Here is a 23,832-nt window from a genome sequence, read left to right on the forward strand (position 1 = left end):
CTGTCGGGCCATCATTTTGTACATGCTTTGTTTTGAGTTATGGGCTACAAAATGATGTCTTATGTATCTTTTATTATCGCCCCTTTTACTCTAACTAATACACAATCTTATCAAATAGACATCTCTCTTGATTCTAACATTAGCTAAGCATCAAATTGAATAAGAGATCAAGATCAAAAGAAGAACAAACAAAATAGAAGTTTTACAACATCTTTCATACATTTTTATGATACTGACTAGGCATCGCTAGAGTTTGTTCAAGTGAGTTGTTCATCATTTGTTGATGATTTGAGTGAGGAGCATTATCTTGATACAAGTTGTTTTGTTGATTTGCTTTCAGAACAATGTCTTGATATAATGTTGTTTAAGTGTTGAGAGATTGAACACCATCTTGATTCTTGATATAGCGTGTTGAAGAATGTGATCACTACCTTTGCTTGGTGGGACGTTATATTAGTGATCCCTACAGTATAGGGAAATGATTGGTGAAGAAAGCCCTCAATCGGAAGAACATGAAGATAACGTAAGTGGATTAGTTAACATTCATTTGAACATTTATAACCCAATCAACCTACAACGGTGCAATAGCGCAATGGGTGCGTGGAGCCCAACTTAAACATAAACCTGGATTCGCAGGACGGCTCAGAAGTGAACCCAATGCATATGTAGATGGCCCACACATGAACCCATGATCTAAATTGCAAAGCGCCGTCAAATTTCTTCTAAATAGGTGAAGACGTAGACTTCCAACATAAACACAAGCGAGCCAAATCATAAATATATATATATATAAAACATAAAAAAAACATATTAGTATAAGATTAGTTTTAATATTGAATTGAAAACTAAAGAAGCTAATGTATCAAATGTGGAAATCAAGTTTCTCAATAACCAGTCTGATCATCACTCATGGGTCAGGGTGACACTTGAGAGCACATTAGAAGAGGTATTATTTCGTACTCGTAGCCTATATGTAGTAACTTTTACATTGCATTAGGTCAGACCTCCTAATTTTAAAAAATATGATGTTTTGTAAAATTCCAAATCTTAGCTGTGACGCACTTATTTTTACCTACGGTTTGGTGTAAATTTCGTTAAGAATTGAGTTTTTGTGATAAGTAGAGTACTCGAAGCATGAACGTAGAAGCCCTCAAAAGGTGTTGCAAGATTTTAATTTTTATTAAGTTTATTTCTTCTTTCACAACCCTTTTGTTTTATAAAATCAAGGATCCGCCGTTTCTACTTATTTTTGTGTGTGTTTTGACGTAAATTTTTTTCCCATGATGTGAATACTAACATAGAGGTAGTCAAAACCAAGGTCTACAAATTTCAAATTTTCGATATACCACCGTAGCGCGCGAGTTTCGCCCACCAACATATTAAGAAAACAAGTATAACCATGTAAATGTGTCATACTAAAAAAACTGAAGTGGGATATTAAATGGTTCTATGCATAAAAATATAGATTGAATCATTTTAACTTGAATTAGAATTGTCACTTTAAAACGACATATGCTTACCGAATCTGTTACCCGGCTCGCTTGTGTTTCCAGACTTATCGATAACTATTTAAGTATTTCTTTAAAATTAAAAATACATTTATGACCGTCGTGTTAAACTGGTAAGAGATAGCGCGATTAACACAAGTATCAAATATGAATACGACTCTTTTAAAGCTACTTTAGTCTATAACACTATTTTATATTTCATGTACCAGTAATGAGAAATTATATAAATATTTAAGAAAGTATATAAAATCACATAGTGTAGTTTTTATAGAATAAGTTTAATCTTGTATTAAACAAGTCTATTTCTTTATTGCTTTTTATGTCGAAATGCCTTTCTTTCCTTTATATAATCATTACTGTTTTCTTTCTTCATGCTCTGCCTAGCTTCTCAATTATTTAATTTTGCCATGTTATGTGGAGGGTGGATTTTAGTGAATAGAACAGTGGTTTGACCACTAATCAAGTGGAATTTTAATTCGTAGAGCTTGCCAGGATTTACGGCACTTTTGCAACTCATAAATCATGATCAAGATTCCTCTATTCCCACTAGTATTTAATACTTGTGAGTTTAAGATTTAATACCTTTTGCTTTCATAAGAGAAACAAGTGCATATGTTGTTGAATAATTAGAAGCCAGCCAAGAAAAGTCATTGTAATTGTAATATTAATATAAACATAAAAAAAAAGCAATTTTCAAAATGTGTATTAAAGACGATGTGTCCTATAACCATAAAATCTCCCATCTTCAAACCTAAATTTTTATCCTTATTAATAAAGAAGGCTTCATAAGAGATGGACCACCATGGAAGCAAAAGGCGTCAATCAGGACCTAATAATTGACTAGTCAAAATGCCATGGATCCTATGTGGGGTTAGTCATAACTCATAATTAGCTATTGTCGTGTCGATGTTTCTTGTGTTACTCGAACCAAAGTCGTGTTTTGGCAGACAAGTTGAATATAATGGTTTCAATCACAGGCGTTGACGAATGATTTGCCCTTTAGCTATAAAGATAAGTTTGTGGTTTGCTTAAAGCTGGAATCGAACAACCTTAAACAAGCTTCATCTCGAGTTCAACTGGAAGCCAATTTAGTGAACAAGTTTGTATCCACGCTAGTTTCACTTATCAAGCTCGACTAGAGTCGCATATTTCCGTGTGCATGTTGTTTATAGTTTCTTAATACGTATATTAAAGATGTATTTAGGTAATATTTATTATTATTATTATTATAACAAATATTATGATAAAAATAACTAAAAAATATATATCATGTAACTATAAAGCTATGCCTAAATTAAAAAAGCTATACCTAAACGCATAAAAGATATTAAAGTCATACACAAATTAAACAATAAAGAGCAAAAGAAACTTTTTTAATTCTATCAAAAAGCCTGTCTCGAGCTTAGCTTAAATTGGATTAATAAAGAATAAAACAACTTTCACAAAACAAAAAATATATATATTAGATATCACTCAATCACTCTAGAGTTGCAACTATATGACGTCTATTCTATTTAATGAGAAAAGTATAAAGTAGTCAATTTTTTATGTGCTACATCTTTATAGTCATGCTTTAAACCATTCTAAAGATATAGTAATGCATACGCGACATGGTGTATCAAGTCCAATAATATTAGACAATAACATACAATGATCAAATCATATACGATTACCTCTGATTCAATCATTTGATTTTTAGATTCACAATTATCTCAAACATACTTTTTTATATTTCCATTATCTATCTTTTAGTTTTGTGTATCTTCATAAAGTATATTTATTCGTTTATCCATATTAAATGCTACACTAAAATAAATTCAATCGTAATTTATATAATTATGAGTTTGGATACAAATAATTTTTATCATGAAAAGTGTATAAACAACTAGAGCAATTATGTTTATATTAGAGTAATTATTATTACATTATAACTTTTAAAATATAGTAATTATTATTATACTATTTTATTTTTTATAATATAATTACTTTAATTCAAAACTCTAAGACCAAGCGTACTCCAGCCAAGTTGTGGCATTTTGGAGTGGAAACGCCGGAGGCACCCCCCCCCCCCCCCTGACGTTTTGGATTTGGTGTTTTCAACAAAACGCGAAGGTGGCACGAATTTTGAAAAAAATTGTGTGTATGGGGGGAGAGAGAGGAGAATACATGTAATTATAGTAGGAGAGTTGTGGCGTTTTGCCCACTACGCCACTTTTTGCAAAACTCTCTATCAATGACGGGATGCCACATGATGCAAAATGCCCAAGAGTGAGACGTTTTGACTATACGTGTTCTAATTAGCATAACTATTTATGTGTTTAGTGGTTTAACTTTAAGTAATCATTATACCTATTAACATGCATGCTAAAAAGTAAAAGAAAATACAAGAATCCCATGACTATATATATACGCGTATTATTCTAATATGATCATGTGTATATATATAATATATAATATAGAATTTGATATAATACAATTGGTGATAGTTGCATTACATTCTTTATGGGAATGGTCGGGATGCAAAGAAAGAAAGCTTGAAGAAGCATCCCACCGACGACATTCACCTTTCACTTTCCCTCCTTTTTCATCATTACCCTCCATCCATATTCCAACCCAAATATCAATACCCATATCTCATATCAATTCATCCCAAATATCATAAACCATATATTAATCATGGGCAACTGTCTCTTCGGAGGCCCCTCCGAAAACGATCGCATAATCAAAGTCATCAACTCTGCCGGGGGCATCATGGAGTTCTATGCCCCCGTGTCAGCAGAAACCATCACTGATGAGTTCCCTGGACACGCCCTGTTCCGGGGAACTGATCTGTTTTGGAAACCCATTCCCCACCACGAGGTTCTCCTGGTGGGGAACTCTTATTACCTCCTCCCCCTAGACAAAACCCGTGGAACAAAACTTGGCCATATCAGATCCAACAGTCTTCCAGCAAACACTGCGGCTCCTTACAGGATGACGTTTGACAGCCGTCGTATGTTTAAAAGATCGTATGTGGACTCGAATTCTTCGAGTTCCAGGAATAGTGGAAGTGGTTTTTGGAAAGTGAAGTTGGTTATTAGTCCGGAACAGCTTTTGGAGATTTTGTCACAAGAAGGGAGGACTCAGGAGTTGATTGAGAACGTTAGGACCGTCGCGAAGTGTGGGAACGAGAGCGGGGTGTCGTGTAATTCGTCGTCGGCTGCATTGTCGGATCAATGGAGTCTTTGCAGTAGCAGAAATGGTTCAAAGAAAGATGTTGTAATAGAGATGTAAGTATAGTGAACAACATATTAATTAGTATCCATTAACGTACGTACACAATTTCTTTTCCTTTTGTTGTAGCAAGTCCGTTTGATTTTCTTAAAAGTTGTATGATCCGGCTTATGATTACTATATACTAAATTACCGGATAACACCATGATTTACTTTTATTGTGTTTGATATATAACTAGTTATATTTCTTATAATAGTTTTTAATCTTTTTTTACAAATCCTGTTAAAGTCTTGGTAACCAATTAAATCAGGTAAATTAAATTGTAATTCTATCTTACATGTGCCATTTAAAAGTTACAAATAGAAAATAAATTATAATATTTAATATATTTTGATTTTTAACTTCGACATATATGGTATGTTTGGTATGTAATTTTTATTGAGCTTCTATATTGAAGCTTTTAAAAAAGTACCCATATTCAATAAAAAAGTATTGTTTAGTTAAAAGAGCTTGAAACTTTTAAATTATGAGAAAAAAAAACTTGAAACTTAGAAGCTCCTATTGGTGACGTTTAAAAAAAACTACAAACTTTTAATATTTAAAATTATTTAAATAACTTTCCAGTATATATACAATCAATATTATTATTTTTAATTGTGTTTATTTTAATTATTTTATACATTTTATTAAAACCTTTAGCTATTTTGCAAAACATCTAAATTTAACATCTAAATATATATAAAAAAACTACTGCTACAAACTTCCGAAAACTAGTCACTAGCTAACTACTTTTGCCAAACATACCTCTATAATGTTATCTATACAAGTAAAATAGCAAAAGCCCTAATTGGCAATTTTTTAATTAATTATGCATGTATAATAACATGTTTAAATTCAACCGTGTGAAAGAGGCGGAAATGCAATTTGACATGCTGTGTGGGTCACCTGTTCCCATAAGCCACCGCCACCACCCTTCAAAGTTCAACCAACTCCTTTCTGCCACAACAATACAAAGATCGTGTGCAAAAGCATGAATAAATTAGGGATATTTATGAATAAATCAATATAACCAAAATAAAATACTTATGGATAATATTCTTTATACATTTATGTACTAGGTTATTGCCTTAATGGTATTGGACTATGAGCACCTTCAACGCGGAATGTGTGAAGGCGTTCGAATGAGTTAACACACTACTAGAAAAAAGGTCTTCCTTAACACGCATTGCGTGTCACTAAAGGGTACTTATGACACGCAAGTGCGCGTCAAGGAAGCCCATGTCATAAATTGGGTATGACACGTTTTCCGCGTGTCGTATTTAATGACACACATTTATGACACACGTTTTTGACATACATTTATGACGCGCTTTTAATACTGGTGTTTATGATAGCAATTAATGACATTCATGTATGCATGTCATCTTATAACTTTTAATTTTTAAATTTTTTTTTGTTTTGCATAATTAATAATATTTAAATTAATAATTTAAAATATAGCAGCAAAATGCGTTCCATTTCCAAAATAAACATCCTAAATCAAAAGATTACATATAATCCCTAAGTTAGCAAAAGTATCGGTTAATATTTAGTATAATACATATCACTAACGAAATATAAACTGGGTGGTATACGCCAACCATTCTTCTCGAACCGCATCGAAATCTGCCTCCGTGTATTCGTGTTTGCCTCCCCCAACCTAAGTTGAAAATTATACAAAAAAAGGGGCATATAAACCACAATAAAACAGAAAAATAATAAAATAAATAAATTTCACTTACATTGTTATCAACGAGGATTTGAAGTCCTTCATGAACGATCTACTTCATGAAATTTAAGACGTAATAACCACACTCGGTACTTCCCGGTTGAGTCGGACACTACAAAATTACAAACAATATAATTATTAATACATAATTAAGGCATGTAGTGATTTATAAGACAAAAATATAATAGACTTAATCAAAGTTCAGAATTTAGGCTTATAATTACATTCAGTCAAAAATACCAAAAATATTAAGTTCTCACCTTGAGGTTGACCCAGTTCACTTTTACCCGCATGTCGGATTCGGTTTTTACAGCGTACAATACCATTGCCCTACAAACAAAATAGTGAAATATACAAAAGAATATGATATATAATGTTTCGATAATTTGTATTACTTACGCATCAATAATTTGTCTCAGCTCCGGATTGACATCGATAGGTCTTAACGAATCCAGATAATAACAAGTTGTAGTTTTCATGTCTAATACAACCAACACCCAGTGTATTCTACAAAAAATGAAAACCAAAAAAAGTCAACATCAGAGTCCTAATTTTTTTCGAACCATTAACTAAATGAAAATTCTGACCCGGGATTGTAGGGCACTATGACGATGTCATTGTTGTTTCATTTGGTTAGCCGATTTGCAATCAGTTTACTTGAGTCATCAATATGTCTGGATTTCGTTTTACGTTCATCCGTCATGGTTGCAGTCGCTGTAACAAAACATATTCCACGATCTTGAATCGGTCCATTCTTGATTTGCTCGTACAAGTTCCTTTTAACATGCAAGTACTAAACTGATTAACAATGTTATATTTCACAAACAATTCATTAAATTAAAGCTATACACTTACATCATATATGAAGAAATAACAGAACCAGTCAGCCAATCTAGTGCAAAGACGGCTTCGAAATCTTCCATATGTAGGTACGTGTAACTATCGTACCCGAAACAATCATCATCTGTCTGCACTTTTATAGAATCAACCTTTGCAAGTTGTCCATCAACCATCACTGCCGCCATCGTCAATATGGTACTTTTTTCGATTCTTACCCTTGTCTTCGTTTTTGCTCTCGTCCTCCTTTGAATCGGCTTTTTTTGTTTTTTTTTCTCATATCCTTTTCCTTTCTTCGCCTTCTCATTTCCCTCAACAGGTTCGTTTTTTCTTTTTTCCCTTGTCTCAATTATGTTTCCTTTCTTTTTTTTTCTTTTTCCGGTGTCTCGTTTTCTTTTCCATCTTTTTTTTCTTTCTCCGCTGTCTCGTTTTCTTTTCCATCATTTTTTTCATTTTCATCAGCAGGCTCTCGTAGCCGTTTTTTGGTTTTCTCACCTTGAAGAACCGGTAATGGTTTTTCAATTGGTTTCCTCGCTGCCTTTTCCTACAAAAAATATAAGTAAATACTTTTGACTTTGACTTAATATTTTTGTTTATTAACCTGAACTTCATAACCTGTTGTTCATAAATTGAAATACAAGATGCATTAAACGTGTGTAAATAATATTACCAAGTCTGATACTCGAATCACAAGATGTCTTGGCCAACTAAGGATGTGTCCCACTCCATCTTTGACTTGAATAATGAGCTCATCTTCCAGTGGAATCGGTAGCATAAATTCTCCTTTTAAACTGCATTCCATCATTACCTTCATGTTCTCGTCCATTTCTCCCATTATCGTTCCTGTGGCTACTATGTTCGAGGCGACGTCCACAGCAAGAAAACACGAATGATCCTACAAATTGAACCGATAAACCCAGATATCATTACCTTCATTTAGTTTAAATAATTCAGTTTTACGACCTGTTTTAACTGTTTATGTTTTTAACTGTTTCTGTTTTTAACAGTCTGTTTACAGCCTGTTTATGTTTCTGCTTCTGTTTGAACAGTTAGTCGGGCTGGGTCAGTCTGTTTCTGTCTAACCACATGTCGATTGATAAACTGATCACGGTTTTTTAACTGATCCTGTTTTTAACAGTTTGTTTACAGCCTGTTTATGTTTCTGTTTCTGTTTGAACAGTTAGTCGGGCTGGGTCGGTCGTATTTCATAAATTGCGCATTGTTTAACAGGCTAAACAAAGCGTGATTGCCTATTATGCTTAGCGACCCTCACAACGCGCAATTAATGAAATATGCAATTAGTCCAGCACCATGAAATACGTAATAAACAACGCGTGATTGCCCCCACATTTTTACTACTAATTATAAAAGACTTACACACGCTTCGTCTGGCGGTTCGTCTTCAAATTCTTCATTGCCCCACATTTGGCAGCTTCCAGCTTCAGAAGCATAATTCAAACCCCTTTTCAGTTTATCTACCTCGTCTTCAAGTAAACCAAACCGCTGATCCACCTGCTTCTTCTCCACGTCCAAGTACTGCTTAACCGTCTTAGGTAAGAAAAAGTACCGAGATGGCGTAACAAATTTACCCATCCCACGTACATGGCCACGTTGTTCCTCGGTACCGAGGGCCTGTGTAAGCACGTCATTTTGTCCATATTTAACCTCTACATTAGATTCCAACTTTTGTAGTGTATCCTGTAATTGGATTATAAACAAATATATTTAATTCGGGCCTATTTTGGATTATATATCATAGGGCTGTGCATCAGATAGAACCCGAACCGACCCATTATAAACCCGACCCGAAACCAAGATACACATAAAAACCAGGACCGAGAACTGCACCGGCGTCCTGATTACATGTATAATGTTTCTTTTTTATAATTATAATTTTTCATATATTTTTTCCTGTTATAATTTTATGTATAAATAATATATATTATTTAGTTATTTATTTATTTTTTCATAAACATACAAAACTGCTATGTTACCAGTGTTTTCGGGCTGTTGACTAATATAGAAAAACTTACAATTCTATCAACAATTAGAAAAACTTACAATTCTATCAACAATATCCTGGACATTTGAGTCGAAACCTCCTGTTTTCCGTTCTCTTGCTTTTATCCACAACAAAGATCTATCAATCTCGTCTTCCTTCATTCCGGTTTCTTGCATCTAAACAACAAAAGTGGATTAACACAAAAAAATACAAGTTAATTATTTGATTATTTTATTACATACAATATCAGCAGCGAGTCCAGCATATCCCTTTCTACTTAAACGATGATTATATATATTCTTTGCACGCACTTCTTTACCTTTCGTACTTTGTTCCTGCATTAGAAACTTTAAAGTGTCATGCATGTTTCTAAAACAATAAGTACATATATTTTTGAAAGTTTAACGAACCTGCCACTTCTTTGAAAGTCTTTGCGCTACAAAAACTTTCCAATGCTCTTTTGTCACGGAAGGATACGCGGGAGGTGGGTTGAGTAAATTCTCCGACTCCGGGTTATCTTTATGATCCGTAATGAAACTCTTGTATAAATGATGTTTGAAGTTTCTCCATTTGCTCCCAATTGACTGGAGAACGGTTTTCCTGCTCTTTGGGTCAACTATGAAATGTTCCTAAAGCATAACATGAAAACAATATTATTTACAACAGTAATAAAATATAATTTGTAGTTAAGATAAGAAGTAAGGCTTACTAAAACATATTCCCATAGCTCTTGCTTTGTATCCGAACCAATATCCGGCCAACCAACATAAACTATAGGAACCATATTTCTTGCTACCATCCCCTCAAAAGTTGTAAGTGTTTTTGCTCCTTCTCCAACCGGGACCCCTTTTTTATTGTACTTAACAAGAACTTTCCCTCTACTAGGTTTAGAATTTATAGTTGGACTTCTTTGTGATTTGGAACATTCTTCATGATCGGAACTTGAATTCGAATCCATATCACCAAACAACCTGTTTCAAACTGATTCAAAGAAAATATTAGTTACTAACACGCAATTATATTAAAAGCGTATCCGAATCATTTCTAAAATTTCATCATAGCCAAGAAATAAAATAAAATAAAATTAAACACACCCAAGTAATTCAAATGCAATATTAAATAGTTACATCATAATTAAAGACAACCAAGAACTTAAATAAAAACACAAAATCTTAAGTTTTGTTCATCCACAAAATAGTTTAAACTAATATGCCATCGGCATCCGTGCGTGCACACAAAAAATCTTCATCAAGATCTGCTAAAGAATCTTGTGTAACATCAACAGTTGCCTCAAATTCCAAAATGTCGTCAGTTTCATTAGTTACTCCATACTTGTACATCTTATGTGGTGTGAAGCCAACAACAGACAACTTCTCATCTTGTTGATCCTTAACATAAAAAACTTGTCTCGCTTGACTAGCTAATATGAAGCGTTCAGTTTGGTGACCAAGCCTATCAAAGTTAACTACCGTGAATCCAAAATCATCCTTTTTTACTCCACGACTATCAGCCCAATCACACATGAATACAGGAACCGTAAACATGTGATAATCAAGATCCCAAATCTCCTTTATACGACCAAAGTAAGTAACCGCACCGTACACGGGATTGGAAATTTTTTGCACTAGCAATCTGTAATGCATGTGCAACTAAAGATACTCCACTACACTGAGTCGTTCTAGATTCATCTCGGGATGTTGTAAGGAATTGATACTCGTTTATGGCAAAACCACTATATTTATTAACAGAATAACTAGGCCCTTTGGTCAACCAACGAACACTATCACTAACATCTTCCCCGTTAGCCAAGCGTCTTTCAACTTATTTCAAAAAGAATTAAGGTAATTCAAACAAAATTATTTTTATTTGTAACAAACTTATTTAAAAATACACCTCTTTATTAAGCCAGTTAACAAAAGTCCGAGTGTGCTGGTTCTGTAACCATGTATTGTTTCGAGATAAACGAGGGTTGAGATCCTTCAATTCCAACATATGTTGCCTAAATCATATAAGTTTGAAGAAATTAAATGTATTAGATGAGATAGCCAAAAAAAATATAATATACTATTTTGTGTAATTCTTACTCTATACACGGCTCTACAACAGCAGTGTTTCGTAGTACATAAAGATGAGCTTGATCAAGCAAATTAGCATCCACAACTTCGATTGTAGCCCGTGATAAAGGCTTGCCGGTGCGGGTCCTTTCATCAACACGCTCATAGGGGTTACCAATTGATTACATGTTTTTTAAGTCGTTCGAGAAAAATTCTAAGGTTTCCTCTGCCACGTAACATTCTGCAATGCAGCCCTCAGGTCGATAATGATTTCGTATATACCCTTTGAGTGTTTTCATGTATCTCTCAAATGGATACATCCACCTAAAATGAACCGGGCCACATAACCTCACCTCTCTAACTAAATGCACCATCAAGTGAATCATGACATCAAAAAACGAAGGTGGAAAATACTTCTTTAACAAACACAAGGTTAATACGATGTCACTTTGCAATTTACTTAGCTTACTAACGTCAACAACTTTACTACACAACCTGTTGAAAAAATGGCACAAACTTATGATTGTTTTCCTCACTTTCTCATGCAACACCCCCTTGATTGCAATGGGAAGAAGTTGTTGCATTAGTACATGACAATCATTAGACTTCAAACCATTCATCTTTGAACCATCATCGGACACGAGATTCTTGAAATTAGAGCAATACCCATCAGGCACTTTTATGTTAGACAAGGTATCATAAAATAAATGTTTCTCCGAGGTATTTAATGTGTAGCATGCAGGCGGAAGATAAAGTCGATTCCCTTTCTGTTGGGTTTGTAATTCAAGCTTAATGCCCAACTCCTCAAGATCTTGTCGTGCGTGTAACCCATCCTTCATTTTGTGAGGCAAATTCAACAAAGTCCCATAAACACTCTCACACACATTCTTTTCTATGTGCATAACATCTAACTGATGACGAACAAGCAACTTCTTCCAATATTCAAGTTCAAAAAAATTTGATTTTTTATGCCACAATTTAGTTCTCTCGTCGATACTTTCTTTTTCCTTCTTTGATGTTTTTTCAATTGGTGTTTTCTTCTTTGGAGGTTTCTTCTTTGCCAATTTCTTCTTTGACGTTTCCTTCTTTGACATTTCCCTCTTTTTCTTTTTCTTCTTACCCCATGTATTCTTAAACCCCGCCAGATTGTTGTAAATTTCTTCACCCGATAATGGGTTTTTATAACATCCATATCTTGTTGATTGTTAAAATCTTTTTTTCTTTTACGAAAAGGATGCTCGAGTGGGAGAAATTTTCTATGACCAAGAAAGCATACTTTTCTGGACTTTGGCAACCATTGTGAAGAAGTATTCTCTGAACATATTGGACAAGCATGATAACCTTTGGTAACACACCCCGAAAGATTACCATATGTGGGAAAGTCATTTATAGTCCAACATAATATTGCTCTTAGATTGAAGTATTCTTTCTTATAAGCATCAAATGTATTAACGCCTGTTTCCCACAAGAGTTTTAGATCTTCTATCAATGGAGCCAAGTAAACATCAATATTGTTACCAGGTTTGGCCCTGATATCAATAGAGTCAACATCATGAATTTTCTTGACATACACAAATAAGAGGGTAGATTGTACGTTATTAGAATAACGGGCCAACAACTATATGTGGAACTTAATGACTTGTGAGGATTAATACCATCAGCTGACAAGGCTAATCTAATATTTTGATCTTCTTTTCCGAATTCTTTCCACGTGTTGTCAACAAGCTTCCAAGCAGGGGAATCACGAGGATGAGTTAGCTTACCATTATTAACTCGACCACGTGCATGCCAAGTTAAGTCATGTGCGATCTCAGGTGATGAAAACATTCTTTGAAATCTAGGGATGGGAGGAAAATACCACAAAACTTTTGAAGGAACGTTTTTGGTATTATTCTTCCAACGGGATGCTCCACAAGTTGGACAATCAGAAGCATCCTTATGTTCTTTCCAGAATAGAACACAATCATTTTCACAAGCATGAATCTTTTCATATTGGAGACCTACTCCTTTTAGCAACTTCTTGGCCTCTTATATTGAGCTAGGGATTGTATTATCTAATGGTAAAACATCTTTTAAGTCATCCAACAACGCATCAAAGCTAGAATCAGACCAGCCATATTGGCCCTTTAAATGTTGGAACTTCAATAACCCACTAAGTGCATTATACTTTGAACCTGGATAAAGTGGCTTATCACATTCTTCAAGAAGTGATTTCAATGAATCAGGTTCTTGGTCCATATACGCAAAGGCATCATTTAGCATTTCCTTTGTATAATTATAGTCACTTGTATAATTATAATCAAAGTCGGGAGACCTAGATTTATTTTGAATTTTTTCTCCATGGAAAGACCAAACCTTGTAATTTTTGTTGAAACCATGGGCAAACAGATGATAACGGACATCAACAACAGAGTGGTGACACAAATTGATACATTTTACACAAGGACATGGTATCACATTTGATATGGGATTATTGTTTTGAGCAAACACTAAAAAGGCATCCACACCTTCCTCATGCGCATTTGATAATCTATCATACGAAATCCATGATTTATCGATGCCCATTTGTTTCTATATTGACACCATAACAGAAAACAAAATCAAAATTTATATCTAAGTAGTTGTATTATTATTTTGTTTAGTTAAGTAGTTGTATTATTATTATTATTATTATTATGGTGTTGTTGTTGGTAAAAGAATTGTTAATAGAGCTCTAGCTCGACTAGGCTTGAGCTATTTTACTAAAGCTCGAGCTCGACTCATGGGTTATTTTTTCAAGATCGGGCTCGTGTCATTTATTACATAGTAATTAATTTATATACATTTTTTATTAATTTTAAAACACATTGCTCGTTAAGGCTCGGCGAGCTTCCCATTTAGCTCGGGCTCGATAAGTAAATAAGCTTTGTATCTCTAAGCTCTAACCTTATACTATATTTCTTCTGTACAATATAATATACGTTTCAAAATTTTTGGAGTAACCGTTTATTATATAATGGTTCAATTATGTTTCAAAATTAGGATATTTCAATGTCAGTTGTAACCCTAAGACCAAAAATTCATATGAACTATCAATTATGCTTTAGAATCCAACATTTATAAAACTAAAAAAGTTATGTTTCAGAAATAACTTAACACTCTGTTATTAAACCCTGGCCAATTAATGGTAGAATAAGATAAAATTGAAGAAATCTACCTCAAAGAAGATGAAATCCTTCAATAATTCCTTCAATAAACTCAAAGTTTTGCTTCAATTCTTCAAAAAATCGGGCAGCAGGTCGTGGTGGTGGCCGCCGTTCGTGACTGGTGGTGTTCGGTGTGATGGCCGGCGTTCCGGGTGATGGCCGGCGTTCGTGGTGGTGGCCGGAATTCGTTCGTGGTGGTGGTGGCCGTTTATGAGTATGGTGCGTGTGTGTGGTATGTGTATATGTTAAGGTTTATGACTTTATGTATGTTAAGGTTTATTGGTATGATGCAGTCATATTAATTTTATTATTATTATTTTATTGGTCAAACTTGGTCAAAGGTTTTTGACACGCATATATTGGCGCGAGAATAAGCTTTTAATTTAGACGAAAAGATAATGACACACACATCTTTTTTTGGCAAGTTATGACATTTTTTAACGACACACAAAAACGAGTGTCATAAATCTTCAATTTTACAAAATTTATGACATTTTTTTAATGACTCGCATAATTGCGCGTCAAAAATCGACGCGTGTCATTGTGCGCATGTCAAGGAAGGCCTTTTTTCTAGTAGTGGCATGACTGATGGCATGGAAGACGACGTGGCAGGCCAAGCCTTGTTGTGGACATGAAATCCGGCCTTGGTGTTCAGCTCTGTAAACAAATGGCGGACGAAAAGTGGGCCCATTTGAACAGATATTTCGACTTTTAATAAAAAACATAAAAAATCAACTCTTATATTTTTCTTTCCAAAAACTGACGACTAAAAGGAATTTAAAAATATATAAATGAAAAATATACACCCACTCTCATTCGAACAATTTCACTCTCAAACTCAACCTACACACTTTCATTTCAAGTCGTGTTATCTCATCTCAATACCCCTATTCCCTCAAAAAAACACTACTTTGATTAAAAAAAATGGATGCTGAAGATCCTTTTCAACAATTGTTAAAAGATGTCATCTTGGCCGGGCTGAAATCCGAACCAATCCATCCCAACTAAAAACCTGAGCTAATTCTAGAATACAACGATGGGTTTTGGTCAATTATTACATACCGCTTATCCACCCTTCCAACTCCTGAACTACATGACGCAAAATTATCAAAACTTTCTTAATGCTCAACCGGTTCAGTTTCCAGCACAATTTCATCCCAGGTTTAATCCTTATCCATCACCTCCATCTACTCATTCATTTGAAATGCCATGAGTAAAAAGATCCGGGTCATCTTTTAAGGCAAACGCCATGGTACATAGATGGAGCATTGACGAGGATGCACTTGCAGCTCGTGCGTACATGCACGTTGACGATGAGGTGCTTACTAAAGGTCACCCTAATATTAATTTAACTTTTACTTAAATATTAAATTGTAATTGTAAGTTACACAAACTAGCTCGAATTTTTTATCAATCGTGCTCGAACTAAAATTCCAGATCTTTTAAGAACAAGCGAGTTAAAGTCAAGTAGGCTTGTTACCTTCGACCTAGGGGTGAAGCTGGTTGATAAGTGCTAGCATGTAGAAGTATGAATTAAAACTTTGGATAAAAATTATTTAATGGGCAAATTGGCTATAGGCCCTTTCAAAGCATAAATGGGCCTTTTGGCCGAAAACCAATTCAAAAAGAGAGAAAAAAACAGAATAAAAAAAAAAAGAAAACAAATCAAAGAGTTATATATGATATTCAGTTGGTTGTAAATAAGTCATTGTATTTGCTAGTTTGTTTGTTATTTTGTTCTTAAATAAACTATGTTTCATCCACTTTAGTCACTAAATAATTCATATTTCTCACCCAAGCTCTAGCCTCAGCAAAACCCGTTTAGTCCTACTCTTTGTGCATACTGTTGTGTTAATGGGTGGAGATATGACCGGCATGCAAGCTTACTACTTTTTGTCTCATAATTGGATTTGAGGATAGAGATACAATAACACACTTTTTGCTAGTCCAGATATAAATCCAGGAGGAGTGGTACACTTGTGAGGTGTATGGACATGTATGCTCCATCTGGAAATAGAGTCACTTGTTTAGGCGACTCTATTGTTTTAAAGCATCACAAAATGTATTTGTTGGGTTGTCAACCTAGAAAGTGTAAGCCTTGAAAATCCAGTTTAACATTATACCTATCTAACAATATTAATGATAATAATTGACTTACCTATGATAGAGGTGAATGTGTGCAATAGCAATTTGCTTCAGCACAAACAAATGATAAGTGTGGGGATGTGATGGTCGGTTGTATTTCTTGTATTTAAATTGCTAATCTTATATGTTTTTGTTTATATCTAGCATGAGTTTCGATACTTCATTTGTGTTTAATTATTTCAGGTCATCAAGCATTAAAGAGTGTGTTTTGGAGCTTTTGATCAAATATTGTGAAGATCTCGAGAGGTGAGACATGGCAAGGCATCGAACCAGAGGCAAAACAAAAGGAAAGCATGTCCCGACGTCTTGATCCCATCGTGTGGTAGAGTATTCCAGAGCTTCTTGGCATCTTGGCTTGTGGGCAACGCCTAGGACACCAATACCGGCGTCTCCGACTCCGAGGTCCCATTTTGAGTGTGTCGTTTACTGAAACTAACGATTTGACCATAATTAACTGGGGGTTTCAACTCCCATTCGAAATTACAGAGTTTTGGGACAACATAGAGACTTCCTACATCATTGGTGATCGTAACTTGGCACTAGCTTGAAAATTGGAACCCGAAATCAAAGACTTTAAAGATGAAATTCATCACCATGAGTGGCTACTTTTCATTCAATCATTCCCGGTTGGAGAGTTGTAAGTTTTTGGGTTTATTTCATGATTAACAATTTAAGAAACAATTCCTTATAGCCGTTTGATTAATTGTACGGATTGAGTGTCTTGTTTTGTCACAAACTCATCTTATTGAATATTTTCTTGCATTTATGACATTTGATATGGTGATTGCTATGATATCAATTTGTATTAGGGTTTGATTAGTAGTTTTGATTCTATATTGCATACAATTCATTTAGTGAATGTTTTCTTGCACCAATTACATTCGGTAAATGATTGTTGATTCTCTTGAATTGAAGTTAGCTTATCAAAACCAAGTTATTCGAATCAATTTGTAGAAATATGAATATAATATTATGTTTTAACTTTAATAGCTCATAACTTGAAACCCGGGTGTGATTTGTTCCTAAACATTGTTTACAACACAACTCTTTTATATTGCAATTTGTTATTTGTTTTCATTAAACGTGAGAACCCTTGTTAACACTTCAAAACTAAAATTATATTTGTTCTATACGACTACATGCAAGCTTCATAATTGATAACCGATTGAATTTACACAGTCCACAAACTCTTCGTGATTTGACACCCTTCTTACCCTAACTGGTTTAAAGTGATTAGGAACACATCTCCTTATCTTTGACCGGTCAGATGACGACCGATCAGGGATCGACTAGTGTAAGTCGAACAAGTCTCTAACCGAGAAGGCATATCCTCTTAAATGATTGTATTAAATCTTTAACCAACTCATGTGTTTGCGACAGTACTTCAAATTAATCTTTTTCTACCCCTCACCAACTCTATCCTTTCATCTTATCACCACCATGTTTGACTAAAGTACAAGCTCGACAATGAAATGTCAACTGTTGATGATTTAATTGGGAACGGAATTAGTGGTAAAAAGTTGTAAAGTTCGATCGTGTAATCTGCCGTCGTTCATAGTTGTTACTTAAATGATGAAAGTTGGAAATTTAATTTCTTCACTCATCATCATTCCTCATCATCATCTTCAATGTAATTATATTTTTACTTTTGACGTTAATTATCTTAGTATTCATAAACACACACACACACATCTCTTAGGTTTTCTGAGAAATTTAAGGTTAAAAGTCATTGTCAAGATGGAAGCATGTCTTATGCTCACATTCTAACACATGCCCTATATATCTAGTGGGACCCCCAAATCTCCCAACACCAACACATTTACTGTTTTCTTTCATATGTGTTGTTAACTTTGTTGTTGATGTTGTTGTTGTGCTTAGGTAATTTGTTGTTTTCGATCTAGAGAATATTGACCCTACTAGCTTGTCACTAAAAGTGTATTAAGAAGACTCATATAAAAAATTTATTATTCGTCGTTTATAGTGTGAATGATAATATGATATAAAATACCAGTTTCAATCTAGTGGTGGTTGTCATGCTATTATCACATCACTTTTCATATATAAATACATGTCCTTACAACCAAGCTTATGCATAGCTAAACAATTACATCTTTTGATAGTTTACTTTGATAAATAATTAAATATCCTCCCAAAAGAAGAAATGAGTTTATCTATGAATGTCAATGGTCAATCCAAAGTGCCTCCAGGGTTTCGGTTCCACCCGACGGAAGAAGAGCTTCTTCATTATTACTTAAGGAAGAAAGTTGCTTGCGAAACGATTGATCTTGATGTTATTCAAGAGGTTGATCTTAATAAGCTTGAACCGTGGGATATCCAAGGTACGTATATATATGTTCATTCATTTGAATTCGATCGTGATCAACATTTTCATAATTATTTTCTAAAAGAAGTTATGATTTTTTATTCGTCTTGTACAAAAATGCAATATAGGGTCCAATTACCCGCAAAACGATTGGTACTTTTTTAGTCATAAAGATAAGAAATATCCTACTGGGACCCGAACAAATCGTGCCACTACTGCTGGTTTCTGGAAAGCCACTGGACGGGATAAGGTTATACATAGTAGCCATCAAAGAATCGGCATGAGGAAGACACTCGTGTTTTACAAAGGGAGAGCACCTCATGGCCAAAAATCTGATTGGATTATGCATGAATATCGACTTGATGATATTACCATTCCCATCCAAGATTCAAATGTAAGTTTTGAGATGCCATATTTATTAAAGAATATATTGTTGCTTCACTTTACTTCTTTTTTTCTAATTGCAAGTAGTATACTCGTAAATACTCATATAAACAACCTATACATACACCTTGCAAAATTTGAACATCTCTGTCTCTATAATATAAGGGAGGCAAGTTACCACCACACCAAGAGACACTTCCCTTTACTTAATGAGAACCAAATATGATATGAAGTTTGACTTTTAAACACAATGAATTAAGAGGATCTTGTGCTCATGTGACACAAGATTTCTATATACGTATCTTAACTTGGTGTTGGGTTTGACAAAATGGTTGTGTCTACACGATGAACTTTTTGATAAAACAAGTGTCAATGGCTAATTTGTTAATTTTCTTGATTAAAATGACATTTATGGTGATTTTCTAATGCGTGTAATATGTTCGTTGAGGGGTGGGGGTAGGAGCATTGCGTCGCGTTGTTACATTTATTTGATTACAATACATGCCTGCATACTTATGACCAAGAAGCATTAATTTGTATTGAACATTTGCTTTTGATCCAGGCTTCTAACTCGTGTGGTTGGACACATGAAGACGGGTGGGTGGTATGTCGTGTTTTCAAGAAGAAAAACTACCACAAAACCATTGAGATTCCCGACAGATCATTATCCGACTCTATGGACACAAGAGCACAGTTGCAATCATCGAACAAAGATAATGTTCTTGAACAATTACTCATGTACATGGATGGTAGATCTTGCAAGCAAGAAACGGAAAGTTTCACCACCGCCCACGGTGTGATGCAACAATTGATCATGAACCCCATGGAGGACATCGTTCGCCTACCTGGACTAGACAGTCCCACAATGACTACATCTCCTATAATAAGCACAACCACTTTTGATCAGTGTTCTAGTGTCAAGAAGTATGATTCCGTCTATGACGATTATGATGAGTGTAATTGGACAGAAGTAGACAAGTTTGTTGCTTCCCAGCTTGAGGACCAAATGGAGGACACCAAACACTTCTCTTGCTATGGGCAGTCCGACGAGAAGCCGTGTGTCTCCCTGGACAATAACGAGACAACTTTTTCTCGGTCCAACGAGAAAGATATTTGGAGCTTAGCTAGCTCACTGCTTGATATCTCATGAGTTCGTCGAGTAATTTTTGTTAAGTAATACTCATTTGTTTAGTAATGTAAGCTGGTTGTTTTAATTTTATATATTTTAAGGACACATACTATGTAATACATACTCATACAATAACATAATAACATTATATATGATTTAATGTTTGGGGTGCATCATATATGGTAAATTCAATCATCTTATAATGTGACATGCTTGGTGTTTGAACATAACTAACTAAAGTATATCTAATATTATTTAAAGATTGTCACATGTGCATGGAATATCTTTACAACTTTTTGGGAGGAGATTTGTATATAAAAATGAAATATTAGGCCACAGGCCATGCAAACATGTAGCCAATGGTTTATATCATCATCATTATTATCGTACTCAGTATATCCCACCAATGGTAAAGTTATGGTAGGGCCTGAGGAGAGTAAGATATAGACAGCCTTACCTCTACCCCATAAGGATAGAGAGACTGCTTCCGGTGAGACCCCCGGCTTGATAGTGGTTTTGCATCAAGCCTTGGACATAAGGCACATAGCACTCAAATCATCGGGACACCGGCTGATTGGTGCATGTACCCTTGTCTTTCGACTATCAACGCCACCACATGATGCTTGATTAACCTTCCGCCACTTTTAACGCTATTTTCATGAGATTAGTAAAATAACGTCAAAATTAGTGCAATTTCACTTTTGCCCACCCGAGGGTTCACACATATATACATTATATGCACGCACAACAAGAAGGATGTCAATGGTTTATATATACATAATTAAATTCTGCATAACTTATTATTTTAATTTATTTTTCTTGTTTGCTACTGTGCTTGCCATCAATAAGAAAAAGAACATGTGATGTGGCTTGATAGTTGTTTGCATAACAAATATGCGGCCACATTATATTTAAACTAGGTTGAACCTAATAACTAATGTATTTTGGTTTAGTGATAACCCAGAATTCACAGGCTCACTGCTTAATTTATTACAATACATACAAGTTAAACATAAAACAACACCAAAAACAAAAGTATAGCGATGATTGGTGTTTACATGAGAATATGAGATTGATAGTATAAACTAATATATAAAAACCAGATCACAATAAATATTCTGATAACAAATAACTACTAATAATACAGATTATAATTAATTAAAAGGAAGCCCTCGTAAACTTTCTTTGGTTGGGCCACTCTACGACCGGCAGATTTGCTCGTCTTTGGCTGGGCCGGGGTAAAACAAGCTTGTGTTGACCTCACAGGGGTATCTCCTTTAGCTGGTTTGAGGGATAATGGGTTTGTAGCTGGGCAAGCAATGAAAAGGGCTGAAACGAAGAAGGTTGAGAAACATGCTAAAGCCTGCGAAGAGAACCAACATGTTTTTGTCCCTCTGGCTTTTGATACCTTTGGCTCCTTGGCACCGGAAGCTATCCGTTTCTAACCAGAGTCCAACGGGTTGTGGATAGCAATGTGTCGACTCTAAAGGGGCAGGGGTATGTCTTTAGCAGGTTAGGGTTTGCAATTCAGAAAGGAGTAGCGGCGCAGCTTGTTGCCCGCCTACCTGCTATGTTGATGTAATATCTATGTTTCTATATAATGAAAAATGAAATTTTTAAAAAATAATAATAATAATAATAATAACTTTTTACTTTGTTAATATACTTCATAAGCTCATAATTTTAGTATTGCACATTAAAAATTAATTAAATTTATTAACTATTAATAAAAGTAATCTTTAACTGGTTTAGTTAATTAATATATTCGATCTGTCAGCTAATTATTATAGGAAAAAATATGGATGTAAACCCTATCTGGCCATTTGATTTATGCTTTAACCCCTTCCTCTTCAAAGTCGATTTAAAAAAATATGAATTTTATTATGATTTTTGTTTCAAATATATTTTCTTTTATTAGTGTCAAAAAGACATTTTTAATAAAGTTCATTGTTTAGCGCTAAGTTTTATATTATTTAAAGGTTAATTTATACTTTCGCTCACGTTCATTTACAAGAAATGAAATGCTTTAAGGGTATAAGTTTGTTATTTCTTTGATTAACTTCGTATCAGGTCATACCTCAACATGGATTCAAACCAATTGAAGTCCTATTACTGCTACATGCATAAAATAAGATGGCGGTAGTTAGACTTGATTTTAATATATTCAAACAACCTAGTCGTGGACGGTGATCAGAACTTTCATAACCCGCTCTACCCTTCAACTTTTCTTTTAAATCCGCACTATTAAATAACCTAGCTACCAGTACTGATTGTATAATTGCTCCATCGGCAAAGTGTTGACTTTGATATAAAAGTATAAAGCCCTCTTTTTGGTCCAAGGAATTGACAACGTACTTGCTCGTTGGTGGAGAAGATTCTATCAATCTTAACATACTTAAAATATGAAACATGAGCTTTGAACTATTTCAATTACAATTTTGTTTGACAGTTCATGAATCACGAGGCTTAACTTTTATGCCAATTATTGTTTATGGACAATTTTTTTTATAAGTAATATATGCACATTGTCATTTTTTTAAATAGTTGCAAAATAAATTGATTTTAATAACTGATAATAAGGGATAGAACATTTGATCAACGCCATTCATAAATATAAACATTGACTTTTTCTGTTCAATTTTCATACAGATTCCTGCTTTAACGAGAACATAATATATTATCTCGCTATGGTGGCATTAAATTTCTCGCACTCCTCCATATCAAATGGTTATTATGACTTCATAATTTTATATTGTTTTGTATATGGCCAACAAACATATAATTCTTAAGCATTTTCTACGGGGTGATCTAATGGTTAAAAGTCACTGCCAGCTGATCTAACGCAGGCTACGCAGCTGTACGGAGCCCTTAAACGCCTCCAAGTTTATCATAAGTTTTGGGGAAAACCCACCCGTCTGAAGGCCCACTGGTGATAAAACTCGGATGTCCTCAGAATCGACCTGAAGATCACAGTTTTCCTTCATTAAGCCACTCATGTCCTCCCAAATTGTTGTTAATGAGAATTAAGCTTGAGTCTCCATTAAAAACTCAAACTCCTTACCATTACACCAAGACATTCATATTAAAAAAGTATTTATTATGCATGCAACTGTCAAAGTTCTTATTTGAAATGTTTTTCTAATTAATAATTGATTATCTATGTTGAGTGTATTATAAAACTGATTTTTTTCTTGAAACATTTTATGAAAGCTTCTTGAAAAAGTTTTATCTATTTAAAAGTTTTTTTAATGGTATATATTAAATCTTATTTTTAGAAAATAGT

The 23,832-nt window shown here is 34.3% G+C and overlaps 3 protein-coding genes and 1 pseudogene across 4 annotated transcripts; 2 read left to right on the plus strand and 2 right to left on the minus strand.

Moving 5' to 3' along the window:
• Nucleotides 1–4,184: 4,184 nt before the first annotated feature.
• LOC143557926 (uncharacterized) lies at nt 4,185–4,781 on the plus strand. The gene has a single exon (XM_077046885.1). It carries the CDS (start codon nt 4,185–4,187, stop codon nt 4,779–4,781), a length of 597 nt encoding a protein of 198 aa, XP_076903000.1.
• A 3,100-nt stretch (nt 4,782–7,881) lies between these two features.
• On the minus strand, nt 7,882–10,313 carry LOC143557912 (uncharacterized). 2 transcript variants are annotated; one of them, XM_077046873.1, is made up of 6 exons: nt 10,039–10,313; nt 9,740–9,958; nt 9,572–9,664; nt 9,389–9,505; nt 8,705–9,025; nt 7,882–8,222 (listed from the first exon to the last, which is right to left on the minus strand). In XM_077046873.1, the coding sequence occupies exons 1-6, from the start codon at nt 10,285–10,287 to the stop codon at nt 7,974–7,976; spliced, it is 1,248 nt and encodes a 415-aa protein (XP_076902988.1). In that variant the 5' UTR covers nt 10,288–10,313; the 3' UTR covers nt 7,882–7,973. The 2 variants fall into 2 exon arrangements, with proteins under 2 accessions (XP_076902988.1, XP_076902989.1); XM_077046874.1 differs by lacking the exon at nt 9,572–9,664.
• Nucleotides 10,314–10,528: 215 nt separating this feature from the next.
• On the minus strand, nt 10,529–13,210 carry LOC143557927 (uncharacterized). Its single transcript, XM_077046886.1, has 5 exons — nt 13,023–13,210; nt 12,725–12,912; nt 11,666–12,542; nt 11,414–11,530; nt 10,529–10,961 (listed from the first exon to the last, which is right to left on the minus strand). The coding sequence occupies exons 1-5, from the start codon at nt 13,208–13,210 to the stop codon at nt 10,529–10,531; spliced, it is 1,803 nt and encodes a 600-aa protein (XP_076903001.1).
• A 5,664-nt stretch (nt 13,211–18,874) lies between these two features.
• LOC143557928 (NAC domain-containing protein 43 pseudogene) lies at nt 18,875–20,570 on the plus strand (annotated as a pseudogene).
• Nucleotides 20,571–23,832: the final 3,262 nt, after the last annotated feature.

The sequence above is a fragment of the Bidens hawaiensis genome, unplaced genomic scaffold (genome assembly GCF_021521415.1).
Source record: "Bidens hawaiensis isolate Kalapana, Puna unplaced genomic scaffold, B.hawaiensis_p1.1 tig00019230_1, whole genome shotgun sequence".
NCBI classification, from domain to species: domain Eukaryota; kingdom Viridiplantae; phylum Streptophyta; class Magnoliopsida; order Asterales; family Asteraceae; genus Bidens; species Bidens hawaiensis.